Source organism: Sinohyriopsis cumingii, chromosome 5 (assembly GCF_028554795.1).
Source record: "Sinohyriopsis cumingii isolate HCF-2022 chromosome 5, ASM2855479v2, whole genome shotgun sequence".
Classification (NCBI taxonomy): Eukaryota; Metazoa; Mollusca; class Bivalvia; order Unionida; family Unionidae; genus Sinohyriopsis; species Sinohyriopsis cumingii.
In genome coordinates, this window is record NC_142965.1 from 133,830,434 (window position 1) to 133,845,113 (window position 14,680).

At 34.4% G+C, this 14,680-nt stretch overlaps 1 protein-coding gene across 10 annotated transcripts in view; it reads right to left on the minus strand.

Moving 5' to 3' along the window:
• Positions 1 to 198: 198 nt before the first annotated feature.
• LOC149800272 (kelch-like protein 5) overlaps positions 199 to 14,680 on the minus strand; it is a 295,329-nt gene continuing 280,847 nt past the window's right edge. For all 10 annotated transcript variants that reach the window (XM_089959849.1, XM_089959848.1, XM_089959851.1 and 7 more), the window contains 2 exons: positions 12,417 to 12,588; positions 199 to 10,721 (listed from right to left, as the gene is read on the minus strand). In XM_089959849.1, coding sequence (XP_089815975.1) covers positions 10,662 to 10,721; positions 12,417 to 12,588 — 232 coding nt within the window. In that variant the 3' untranslated portion in view covers positions 199 to 10,661. The remainder of the gene's footprint in view (positions 10,722 to 12,416; positions 12,589 to 14,680) is intronic.

Below are 14,680 nucleotides of genomic sequence, written 5' to 3' on the forward strand. Positions count from 1 at the left end.
ACTTACAGAAACATTTTCAAATTCTATACTGTCCACAGAAAATGTATTTTACAACTTTTCATCATGTGTGTTTGCATGTGTGGGAGAGAGAGAAACACAGTATGGGAATGTATGACAGTGGTGAATACTGTTTGTTTTCCCAACTTAAATATGTGATCGGAAATTAATCAATGTTCATATTTTACAAAAAAAACCACAGAATTCTTGCAATTTTATTTTGTATGCAAAATACATTTGAAAAAAAACAAAGAAAAAATGTGACAGAGTTACAAGTATTTACAAATATATGCAAATTAGTAAGCTCAAAAGAACATTACACACTGAATGATCTAAAAACTAGACTAGCCACCAACATTATCAGGAAAAATGGAAACATTTGCATCAACACTTAGTCCATTCTGAATCATATCTATGGATATGATGCAGCTGAAAAATACTAGTATGAAGTTTCAGTGGAATATATATATACAGCAGAAAAATCTGGGCCTTGGAAGAAAAAGAGAAACTCGATCCCTTTGACTTCCTATGCATCCAACTTTTTTGTATGTTGTGTTGTACACAATAATATTACAGTTATACGTTTAGTTAATAAATCACATTAAAAAGAAGTGAATACTGTAAATTCTGGTAACAATTACACATACGAAAGTAAATGTACACTGAAAACATATCCATGCATTCCAGTAATTTTGTCTTGCCTGCGATGTCACAAAAAGAAAGACATACGGGTCGTAATGTCTGTCCTTCCCTCAGTCTGTCCTGCACATATTTTAAAGAGCAATATCTCTTGCTTTCATCAGAGGAAAAACATTCAATGCCTTGGGGTGAAGGAATAACTGTAGATACTGATGGTCATAGAGCTTACAGGTCAAGGTCACAGAAATCAGTTGCTTACATTTTTGACATGTGGTCAGTGGTTAATTTTCTGAGTATTATTGCCATTAACTGATGTCAAATTAAAAATAATTACCACTGGATATAAATATTACCTAGTGTCATAGGAAAGGTCATGGTCATCTAGTGGAATGTCAAGAGCCGTATGAAGGGGGCTAAATTTAATGTTTCCATGCTATCAGGTGTCATATTAGTAGAGACAAGGAATGGTTAAAAGGTCAGCAATTAAGCTCACAGGGGTTATTTCCCCTGTTACTAAGGCTGCAGTGACATCTGCAGAGGAGACAATATGGAGTTTGAAGCAAAAGTAAGTGTAAATGTAAAGAAGAAAAAGTCAAATATCTACAATTATCTGTAATTGTGATTATTTTGTTTCTAAAAATAGTGATAAGCATTACTATTCATCTATTTTAATTAATTGTTCTGTCACTGTCTTTTCCTTTTTTGTTTTGTTTTACCTTTTTAAATCAACTTTTTGTGCTTTACAATCTGGCTGATAAGCATAAATAACAAAATTCATCTTGGGAGGCAATTCACTACTCCTAGACACATTACAAGAATTCATATCTGAAAAATGTTTTTCTATTTAATACCCAGATTTTACAGTAAATCTTCTTAAAATCAAAGCAGAGCAAATGAAATGATGTATACATGCAGTTTGTAATTTTAAGTAATTTACACAAACCAAATCTTTAAAAAATTTTATCATCAGATGTCTGAAAACAATTTTTTTTGGTATTTGTATATTCAAAATGTATGCTCTATGAAATGAGAAACATATAATTCAAATTAGAAATTGACAAATCCAATTAAGAACCAACACTGAAAAACGCGGTTCCCTTATAATATTTTCTGGCATTTAATGTATACTTTTAAGCCATCAAAAGTGTGAAACAAGAGCTTGGACTATGAAACCCACTACTTTCTATGGAAGACTGATATTTTTTGCATGTCATATTTAATAATTAAGTCACTGATATGAATGAAGAACAATAAATTCTTTAAGTATCATTCTGGAAATCTGTCCCATTATTCCACCAAAATGTAGTTTCTACTACTAAAACTGCAACATAATCCATTGTAATTAAATTAGTATATCAGCAAGATATCATAATTATTCTGGCACAAATGGCATACATTGTAAGCATGTTTAATACAATTGATTGTCAAGAATTGCTTTCATGTCTTCAATATAACATGTTGGTTTTTTCTTCTTTTTTTTGTAACTAAAGTGCCTTCTCTTTTATATGTCGAAAAATGAAGACAAATTTTCTCCATCTTTGCGTGATGCTTGCTGTACATAATGTACCATACATGTACAAAATTGGGATAGTTGAGGATGTAATAGCATTTTAAGCTGATCTTCGATTTCTTGATTTGGACATTTGGTAACGGTGCTCAGATCCCTGATGTTCAAAACCTTGAAGGAATCTCATATTTTTCAACTCTGGATTAAATGTCTTATAAGACAAGATTCATTACAAAGCTTCTACCAAACAACTATATGATCATGTTCTCCAATCATTTCTTAACGCATCTGGGGACAGTTTATTTACAGAAGACTTGAATCTGCATGGGATGTGCAAATTATGCAGGAAAAAATTAAATGATCTGAGGGACATGGAATTCCTGTAAGGTTTTGCGATGTCAAGGACCTTAGCAGTTAGATCAAACATAAACTCAAGCCATCAAAGGTCAGAATTAAGGGCTACAGTCAAGTACACGTTCTTGGATGTTCCTGGGTATGTGTGCTGTAACATGTTGAGGTAATTTCAGAACAACCAATCAAAGACTTGCTACAATAACTCCAGGATAAAAAGAATCCTCTTAAACGAGCTGCCATTTATGTCTATATATGTCTGAATCTAACAATCAAGAACAATTTGGTCCTTTCTTTTGTACTCGTCATCAAACAACTGGCATTTTGAGTTTCAGCACAAATAGCAACATGCACATTTTATGGATTAAACTGAATGATAGCTGAAAAGATGGAATGTAAATTCTTGGGTTTTTTTCTACCGAGGAAGAGGATCTATTTAATCTTTTCATTATTCACTTAAATTACCAAACTAGTTTTTGGGTCAAGCAATATTCAAGGAGCAGCAGGAAACAACCAGAGAAATAACTAAATGCGTACATTTATTTTTGCAACTTTGATAATGCTGCTTTTATACCATAATTATTTAAACAAATCACATTAGGAATAATGAAAGAACAAAATATAATCAATCTGGAAGATTTGTACGCAACCAAACATGTGTGACTACACAAACAAAACAAATTTTGTAGGCACCTGTCAGTGCATATGTAGATGACATAATTATCACTCTATTTAAGTGACATTTGCCTTTTTCTAGGGTTTTCTTGGGCACTTTTTGGAATAAAACTATTTGTAAAAATCTGGATTAACTTGATTACAAAAAATGCTAGGCACAGACTAATCAAATTTGATGTACATGGCTGATAACAACACAATTTTGTGCAATTTTTACCGGCCACTGACATCTCTTTCATTTTTTAATTCTGAACTATTTTATTTGGGCTGAAGTGGGCAACAATACATGTTTTATGATCACCAACTCTTTTAATTTAGGGTCACTTTTGTAGGGTAGGTTTGTACATGGTATATATTCCTTAATTTCTGAATTTTGTGGTTGATGATCTTGAAAAATCCTCTAAATAATACACCCCTCCTAACCCCCAGAGAAGGATGATGCTAATGTTTGTGCTTCCTCTTCTTTGGCAGCAAGAACCAAAGCTCTGTATTAACAGGGATAGTCCTGCAGGTAATCTAAAAATTACTCAGGTAGAAAGTTGGAGGTTACTGTTTTTGTGGTCCGACTTAAAATAATACAAATAAACAAATTCAGGCTACAGTCTCGATTTTATAAAATTTCTGACTCAGCATTTAGAATAAAAATAAACTTACCAGTAAAGTTTTCACATATCTCAATTTTGTTTGAGATATAATGCGATAAAAATTAAATCTAGTGTTATAAGCATGACAAGGTTTTATATAAACAAAAGACAGGCTTTATCACAAGAGTCTTGATCATATACTGATGAAACCCTTGCCTCTTGCAAATGCCGAGTTTGCAGTGTTAACTCAAATTTGTCCAGATGACATTTCTGGAAGATGAATGATTAGTGGCAAACACGAGACTAAAAGTGTTCAAGATGCCCCATGGCTATATCAGACTATAAAAATCACATACAGGCAAAACCAACAGTTACCGAAAATCACAAAAGTAGTCTCCTTTAAAAACATGATATCTTTCTGTTGGCATCATTTTTCAATTTCAAGGGTTCCTGACAGAATGCCAGGATTATATCACAATTTAAGCCTTTTTCAAGGTTTTTCAGGATACCTAAGGAATTCAAAGTTTTCAAGATCACTGGGAACCCTGTAACCATTAAGCCAAAGTGGCTCCTGTACACACTTGTAAACTCAAGGTATGTGTGCCTGACTGTGAAGGAGAAGCATTAAGTTTTATAACTGATGGCAGCAATTTGTCCTCCTCTCCTGCAACACTAGAATTAATCAAACTGGAAAATCAAAGCTGAAAGGCTCAGTTTTGTATACCAAGAAAAATACAAACTTGCCTCAATTTAGAAATTTATCTATGCAATACTGTAGAGAACTTAATCTTCAGATTAACCGATCTTGGAGAGATGCTGATAAAATCTGCTTCACTTCTGCAGATGACCAAACTTGACTGATCTCAACCATATGTATCATCATATATTACATTTTTACCTACCCAATGTATGGAAATATTCAGCAGGACTGTAGCTTATATTAAATTGTGACAAAAAAACATGAAAACAAGCACCAGTCAAGCAAAATTCAATATCAGAAAATAACATAAACATCCTTAAAAATACAGTGACAAGAAACTGTATGATACAGATCAGGCTTCGATGTTTTCAACAAGGTACCTGACAATTACGATTTTATATATGTATGAAAATGTAGTTTATAAAAATAGAAATTTTCTGAATGAAATGGCTCCTATTATAAAATGAAGGAAGCATGGTATTATGAAACACTAGATAATGTTACCAATTGAAAATGTAAGAAACTAAAACTAATTGAACAAATAATGACACATCATAAACATACCATTCACAGTGATATAATGACTTGATAGGCACTACTTTTGATAGATCTGTCCACAGGGATGTCTTTTTGATCCAGACTCCATTAATTGTAATATCTAAGTATCTGAACAATTTACGAAAGAAGACAACCTCCATTAATACTGGAATCAAATTTTTTCACCATATATTGTGAAAAACAAGTATGAGCCAAATCCAACCTGCACAGACCCTGATCTGCTATGGCATAATGTCTGCACAATTTATGATTGTAGATCAGGATCTATGTTGTTTGAAGTTGGAATGGACTTGTACACAATTACAGATAAAGTAATCTTTATATAAAATAGTGGTAAAAAAAACAACATCTGGATAAACAAGTTTCTCCTCATTTGCATATCCTTCAAACGTTCCTTCATTTTCACAGTTAAAGATATATTTCACCCATGCAAGCTTAAGCATTATTTGGATTTCAAGACAATGGTTATGCGAGCTTGACCACATTTTGGAATTCAGGAGAAAGGTCAAGTACATTTTCTTAAAAACCATTAACAGCTAAGATGCAAACCATACCATTTAAATATTGCCTGAAATCAGTTCAAAACAAATATGATTTGCAATCTCAACTTTAGCTCTAAATGTAATGTTTACATTTTTGGGATAATCTGACATGAATTTGATACTGAAAATTGTCTTCCCAACTTGGAAGACTTCAGATTTCACAAGCTGTGAACATGACTAGATCATGAGATCATACAGCTACCAAACATTAAGCAAGGAAATTATCACTACATATAAAATCATAGCAAATGAAAAAGTGCCTACAGCTGATGTTGCATCAACAACTGATTAAAACAACTTTCTTTCAAAACAACTTGGGGCAGGGTTATTTAAAAAAAACTACTTTTAGGAGTGGAAGGGTTCTCTACAATTTTATGATTTAAAGAGAACCACTAACAAAGCTGTAATCTGGCTTCGGCTAAAAGAAACCAAACTTCATTTCAAATCTTGGGATAATAATAATGGACACTTTCCAAAATGCACTGATATAATGGGAAAGTGAGCTGATATCATTATGCCTTTAATGGCTTGCCCAATCTATATAGACAATGAGAATTTGCAGGTGTCAATCTTTTGAAATTACAGTTCAAGCAGTGCTCTCATGTGACCTTTACATGACCCAAATTGTGCCCTGAGAGAACTAGATACAGTGGCCACATGTGGGCCTAGTTACATAACCCAAATTATGCCCCCATGAGGATTAGATACAGTGGCCACATTTGGACTAGTTACATAACCCAAATTGTGCCCCCAGAAGGACTAGTTACATAACCCAAATTTTGCCCCCATGAGGACTAGACACAGTGCCCACATGTGGACTAGTAACATAACCCAATTTGTGCCCCCATGAGGACTAGATATAGTGCCCACATGTAGACTAGTTACATAATCCAAACTGTGCCCCCATGAGGACTAGATACAGTGCCCACATATGGATTAATACATAATCCAAATTGTGTCCATATGTGGACTAGTTACATAACCCAAACTGTGTCCTAATGAGGACTAGATACAGTGCCCACATATGGACCAGTTCCATCAAGAAGATATCTTGACTCACTCCCTTGCTGCTGACATCATCAAGTTTACAATGTCATAATGATAAAAAGATGTAAGGCTAATTTACTGTTAAATTGATCTTACTACATTCTTCAAACATAAATTTTACTTTTGTTTGCCCTAATGGTGTGAATCAGCTTGCATGGTTGTCCACGTTAATTTACCACATTCAATGCTCAAAGGGCCATCTAGCATTTAAGAAAAATTCTATACATAAAAATGGAACTAAATTCATCAAATGACAATTTATATTTTATTTATGAAAAATGATTTAAAAATCAATTTAGTTTTGAAAACTTAATTGCAAAACAACTATCAACACCTAAATTACAAAATATATGGCCCCCAAAAAAGTAAAATAGGACCTGGGAAAAACACTCACAAACTAACTAATATGTCAAACATATGCTTATGTACATGAGGTGTGCCAAATTAAATGGTCCACTACAGAAGGAAGGCACCATCAAGTATGTGTTTAGGTCCAAAAATTGTAACAAGGCTCTCTCAAAACTGAAAATCACAAATTTCATAAAATTGCCTTTGATTCTTTTGTACATTTTTGCCAAGATTAACTGGAAAAAACTTGTTAAATAACTACTTACAAGAAAATCATACATACAAGAATCTTGTACATTAAGAAATATCAGGTTTGTAACAATTAAGCATTTTTATACATCGTGTGACGACAACTGAGCGGCATTCTATGTCAGTGAGAACGAATTGCTAAACATGAACGCGCAACAGGATATTTCCAGTTCCCAGTATAAAATATGATGCAGGTTCGGTAAAAACTAATTTACTGCAATATGAAACCAATTCTGAAAACATGGATGGTAATGGAAAAGCTTATTTTGCAAGGCAATTTACTGAAGCATGATTAAAAATAGATCATTCAGATGATGAAAGAGACTGATGGAAACTTAATACAAAACCCTGAGTCCATGGAATCATCAGCAACTTTGCAGAACACAGGCAATCATTCAGTTTTGCCAAGGGTGTCCATGTTTGTGATAAAGCATGCAAGTCATAACAAAACTCAAAATCGTGACACAAATATATAATAAATGAAACAAATTTCAAGCCCCTTGATGTAAATGTCAATGAAATATTTGTATACCAAGAAAAATACAAACTTGCCTCAATTTAGAAAATTATCTATGCAATACTGTAGAGAACTTAATCTTCAGATTAATAGATCTTGGAGAGATGCTGATAAAATCAAGCCCCTTGATGTAAATGTCAAGGAAATATTTGTTTACTTGCTAACATTAAATGTGTACATTAGTTTAAAGACAACTGGAAACAATTTTCATATATAAAGTCTTGGTAATTTTGAAAATTATTTAAGAACTGACCTCACATTTTTCAAGATCAATGAAATCAAGATGATTGACAATGAGTACACAACATGACTGATCATAGCCAACTGAAGGCTGTTCATGCATTGTGTGCAGTTTGTTTTCAAACTATATGATTTTTTTTTATCCCATAAACTACATAGTTCAATTCTCATAATTAACAATAAAAAATCTCATGAACAAAGCTATGTTTTAACCATCATTTACAAATGTCAAAACACACAAGGGTGAATTTAATATACAAGTAGTTCCTCTCTGGTGTTGTGAACTAATAACTTGAAAGTTTTCTCAAGCACGATGCAATTTTAACCAATCTAATTGTTTCAGGCTTGATAAAAATCCTCAATACTTCCATTATGATGACTGAGATTTACTCCAGGATACATTATGATGTAAGGTAATGCAACACAAAACAGATGATTCAGCAGTTGTCTGACAGGAAGCACTGACAACATGCAACTGATAAAAATTAAATCTAGTGTTATAAGCATGACAAGGTTTTATATAAACAAAAGAAGACAGGCTTTATCACAAGAGTCTTGATCATATACTGATGAAACCCTTGCCTCTTGCAAATGCCGAGTTTGCATTGTTAACTCAAATTTGTCCAGATGACATTTCTGGAAGATGAATGATTAGTGGCAAACATGAGACTAAAAGTGTTCAAGATGCCCCATGGCTATATCAGACTATAAAAATCACATACAGGCAAAACCAACAGTTACCGAAAATCACAAAAGTAGTCTCCTTTAAAATCATGATATCTTTCTGTTGGCATCATTTTTCAATTTCAAGGGTTCCTGACAGAATGCCAGGATTATATCACAATTTAAGCCTTTTTCAAGGTTTTTCAGGATACCTAAGGAATTCAAAGTTTTCAAGATCACTGGGAACCCTGTAACCATTAAGCCAAAGTGGCTCCTGTACACACTTGTAAACTCAAGGTATGTGTGCCTGACTGTGAAGGAGAAGCATTAAGTTTTATAACTGATGGCAGCAATTTCTGTCCTCCTCTCCTGCAACACTAGAATTAATCAAACTGGAAAATCAAAGCTGAAAGGCTCAGTTTTGTATACCAAGAAAAATACAAACTTGCCTCAATTTAGAAATTTATCTATGCAATACTGTAGAGAACTTGATCTTCAGATTAACAGATCTTGGAGAGATGCTGATAAAATCAAGCCCCTTGATGTAAATGTCAATGAAATATTTGTATACTTGCTAACAATAAATGTGAACATTAGTTTAAAGACAACTGGAAACAATTTTTATATATAAAGTCTTGGTAATTTTGAAAATTATTTAAGAACTGACCTCACATTTATTAAGATCAATGAAATCAACATGATTGACAATGAGTAAACAGAATGGTTGATCATAGCCACCTGAAGGCTGTTCATGCATTGTATGCAGTTTGTTTTTAAACTTCATGACTTTTTTTATCCCATGAACTACATAGTTCAATTCTCATAATTAACAATAAAAAATCTCATGAACAGAGCTATGTTTTAACCATCATTTACAAATGTTGTCAAAACACACAAGGGTGAATTTAACATACAAGTAGTTCCTCTCTGGTGTTGTGAACTAATAACTTGAAAGTTTTCTCAAGCACGATGCAATTTTAACCAATCTAATTGTTTCAGGCTTGGTAAAAATCCTCAATACTTCCATTATGATGACTGAGATTTACTCCAGGATACATTATGATGTAAGGTAATGCTACACAAAACAGATGATTCAGCAGTTGTCTGACAGGAAGCACTGACAACATGCAACTGATGATGAATATTATAGTTCAATGTGAAAGACTGAAGAAATTGAGCCAATTTGCCATTAATTATGGCATCTGAATGGATTCCTTGAGAATAAAAATAATTTACAAAATCATTCCTTTTTTCTATAAATAAACCGTTACATACTTCTTAAGTGTCAATAACCTCCCTCATACAAATGATTCAGTATCCATATGGCATTATGCCATGATAAGCAGTTTCTCTTTTTCACAAACATAAAGCAATTACTAAAATATCTTCAATGTTCCAGTGCATAACTGTGTTCCTATTTACATGAGTGTGCATCTCATTGGTCATCCACAAATACTACTCCAGTATTCAATGTGAATGAAAACTAGCACTTTCCACAGCTACTTATATGTGCTATTTCAGACTTGTGATCTGCCTGTTGTTAGGCTTGGCCAGTGTACATCTCATGTACATGATGATGTGTAATTCGTTACTTATCACTTTATCAACTTGTTCTACACATATATATGCTAAAATTGCGCTGTTTAACTGGATGATTTGGCTCATAGACATGTCTTTTGCCATCACAAGATCATTAATCTAGATGGACTTGTCATATGACCAATATCTTGTTACCGTGGAGAGTAAATATAATCATGAGCATTTAATGCCAAGATTGCGATGTTTAATTTACACTTGTCTTACAAGTATTATAATGCCCCAGTATTGCTGCAAAACTAGAACCGAATTACTTGTCCAATTCATATTACAAACAAGTGTATTATTAATTATGACTTGTCCTTGAACCAAGATATATACATGTCCAACTGGCAAATCACACCCAGGTGGAGCTTCCAAATTCTGTCTGTCTGGATTTGGATTTACAGCGATGAAAAAACCCCGACGGCCATTTCTTAAGAAGTTGGAGTGACCAGCGTGGCTTTAGTCAACTGTGTGGTACATGAACCACACAGGCCCCAGCCCGACCTGTACATAGTGGAGATACCTGCAAATGAAAAGAAAATACATAACTAAATAGCTGAAGACAAATATATATATAGGATATCTGCTGGTTTGTACGTCTATTTCATCCCATGAATGAAACTATTAGGTTTTTCACCCACATGTCCATTTTTCACTAGAAACAAACCATTTTTAAAATTTTATACTCTAACATGTAGGCTAGGTAAAAAATAATGCAGATTGTGGTAGATGTCTTACTTTAATGTCAGCTGTCTACTGTAATGTTCTTCATGTATGTATACCTGTACATGTTTGTATACCTGTGCAGACAAATATACACAGTAGTATAATTGTCTTTTTAATTCAAGATATGAAACTACTAATTTGGAAAAAAAAAAAATGACAATTTAATAAAATCTATTGTGGGATTCAAATCTGGAATCTGGTTCTCTCACCTGACAAGATGACATGCTATGACACAATATCAGCATTGACTATTGAAAAAAAGTAGTTCTGGAGTGATATTTTTTTAAATGATTGTCACTCCGGTGAATTATCAAAATTATTTCTCTTTGAAAATTCACTAATTCATAGTAGTGAGCATAATTCTTTTTTAACCACTACATAATATATATTTCATTAAAACATTAATGACTTATGAATTTGCATGTATACATCAAAATTATTTCACCGTGACACCTGAATTAATTCAAACTGAAACAAAGTCCAATTTGGTTATGCAACTAGAAGACCAATATCTAGACTCACAACAGTCAGCACCCTTCAGTGTCGGAGGACCATGGATTTGTGCTCTAAGGAAGTCAGTTGTTTGACTAAAAGAATATGCTGTAGTTGAAAAGATTCGCTCAGGAGTGACAATCTCTTTCATCTGCTGGAGGTGATCTCTTGGGTTGCTACCTGTCCTTTCTGCTGGCTCTTTTCTTCTTTGCCAATTGTAACTGTTTTCTCGCGCATCTCTAAAGTTCTTGATCAAGTTCATGCATCCTGCAATTACGGTCCAAAGCAAATGTTTCTCAGCTGTGCACATCAATGTCCAATGTCTTGATGTCTCTGTGTAGGTGTCGATGACCTGGCGGCCATTCACTAGAAGCCAGTTTGCCATAGAGGATGTCATTTGATACGTGTCCATCCATTCAGTATACATGTTCAAGCAATTATAGGCAATGCTGTCTGAGCAAAACTAAAAATGTATGCACACTCTAGAACCTTCCATGTCTGCAACTCCAGGAGATTCTGAGCATGCATCGGAGGCAGCGCAAGTGAAAGCTGTTCAGTCTTTTATCGTAGTGCAACCATAGTGGCCATGACTTGGTACAGCATTGAAACAGCATGCTAATAACACATGCTAGGTAGTCATATTTTGGTGTGTTCAGTCAGCATGTTGTTGCTCCAGGTCATCTTTCTCCAACTGGACATCGCTGAGATGGCCTTTCCAACACCGAAGTAGACCCAAGGTATGTGAACTTGTTGACAACCTTAAGTTTATAGATAATGATGTTAATGACAGGCGACTCATCGACATTTTAACCCATCAACTGTGTCCCTCTCAGGCTGATGGTAAGCATTAAGTCCAACAAGATTTTGGAGATACGCCTGCATGTGGCTTCTCACTGTTGCACTGTCAGCAAAGAGTAAGTCATGACATATATAGTTTGCCTACTGAAAAATTACTACTTAGAATAAACATGAAGAATAAACATGGGTGGGGTAAAGATACCTTTGTCCATTCATTTGTTACTGGGTCGTAGTTTTCCACATCACTGAGATAATTTTGTCCATCAAAACCACCTACAGCATACAGATGGTCTCCAAGAAGACACATTCCTACAGAGTCCCTAGGGGATGTAATTGATGCAATCATGGTCCACTGATCAGTCTTGGGGTCATATCTGAAACAAGCACAAAACAAAAGAGCTTAATTACTAGGAAGGTCAATTTCACAAGCATCTTGATCATTTGCATAAATAAACCTTTGTATCTACATAATCACAATAATCTTTAATTTCTTACTGTTACTGTTGCTTGTAATTATGATTTGATGTGGCCTATGGGATGATTTCATGTAAGGGCTATTCCATTTAAACATACATGGTAACCAGGGAAGGCTGTTTAAAAAAAAATATATGCCAGGATATTTTGATTTCACAAAGTTCATATTAAAATAAGAAATGTCTAAATTGCATCTATGGGTGAGTACCCCACTTAAAAGTGCCTTCTCAGGGTCTTAAGTATATTTTAATGGATGTTGTAGGGTTTAACGCCATTTTTCAGCACAAGATAGGCTATACATGGCGGCCAGTATTATCGTTGGAGGAAGAACCCAAGAAAACCCCAGAAATAACCACTGACCCACGAGAAGCTACTGGCAAGCTTTCTCACATACCCACATTGGCCGAACCTGTGACTTGAACCCAAGCAGACAGAGGTGAGATGGCAGTGATCCATAATGGTGAGCGCTTTAGACCACTCTGCCACTCGGGGCCCCTGTTTTAATGGAACAGCCCTTACATAATTTGGTGCTCTCTGCATTGCACTCTCAAAATCCTCATCACAAGAGATTAACAAGAGAACTGGAAAATGCATAGACATGCTGAACTCATGACCTTTTCCATCTGAATGATCTTGACCTGTGACTTAGGAATTTGACTGTAATATAAGGTGAGAACCAGGCTAAAGTTTCATCAAAATATTAGTGGAAGTTTAAATGTTGTTGTTGTTGTTGTAGGGTTTAACGCCATTTTCCAGCACACACTAGGCCATACATGGCAGCCAGTATTAATGGTGGAGGAAGAACCCATCAGTGGAAAGAACCACCAACCCTTGAGAAGCTACTGGCAAGCTTTCTCACATACCCACACTGGCCGAATCAGAGACTCGAACCTATGCAGACAGAGGTGAGATGGCAGTGATCCGTAACGGAGAGCGCTTTAGACCACTCGGCCACCGGGGCCCCTGGAAATTTAAAAGTAGCAGCATGGATATTGAAACATGCCACTGAATAAAATTATTCTTTGTTGTGACCATGACCTTGAGTCTGGGATAAGAATGAATATGCAAGATGTTGTCAAGTCAAGATATACAATAGTCTCAAGCATCTTTAAAATATCTTCAGTAGTCTGGTTATAAAACTGATACATGGAATGAAGATTTATAATTTCCCTTGCCTTAACCCTGACCCTGAGCTGGGGTGCATGGCTATGGTACACAACAAGCTGTCATGATATATACTTGGACAAACTTTCATTAAAATGTCTCTTCAGTGGTTCACAGATTTATATTTGGGACAAGGATACAAGGCACAGAATTAGATTCTCCTTTGGCATGACTTTGACAGCACGGCAAGGGTGCAGCTATGGTATGTGATACATGGTCTAGCCAAACACTTGGACAAAGCTTAGTGAAAATCACTCGAACTGTTACAAAATTATGAGCCAAAGAAACAAACACAAAAGGACAGATCGATAATACCACAATATACCTGGCTTAAGATAGCTGAATATAATGAAATCATAACGAATGAATAAAAAGAAATATATCTCTTTTCAAAGTCAAATATATAGAAAATCTTCATTACGTGAAAATTTTATGCATATTGTTAACTAATGTAAATTATAAATCCACTTTTCTGGTATACTTAACATGAATTCCTCAACTTTCGTATTAAAATAATGAATAGTAACACTTAAAAAAGTTACTGATTAGTTACATCCCCTGAGTAAGGCTTTTTTTGTTTTGTGGTATGTTTTGATTTTATTGCAAGACAATCTTACTGCTCTAGAGTATTAATGAAACATGCAGATTTATGTGTTGCATATTGGCACCATTTTGTGATTCAAACAAAAAAAATAATAAAATTTTTACTAAAATTGATACAAACAAAAGGCAAATAAAATACAATTCAACTGTTATAACTGTGGCCAAAGGAAAAATGTTTAAAAGTGATCAAATCATTATTAATCCATATACACTTTAAAAAATTAA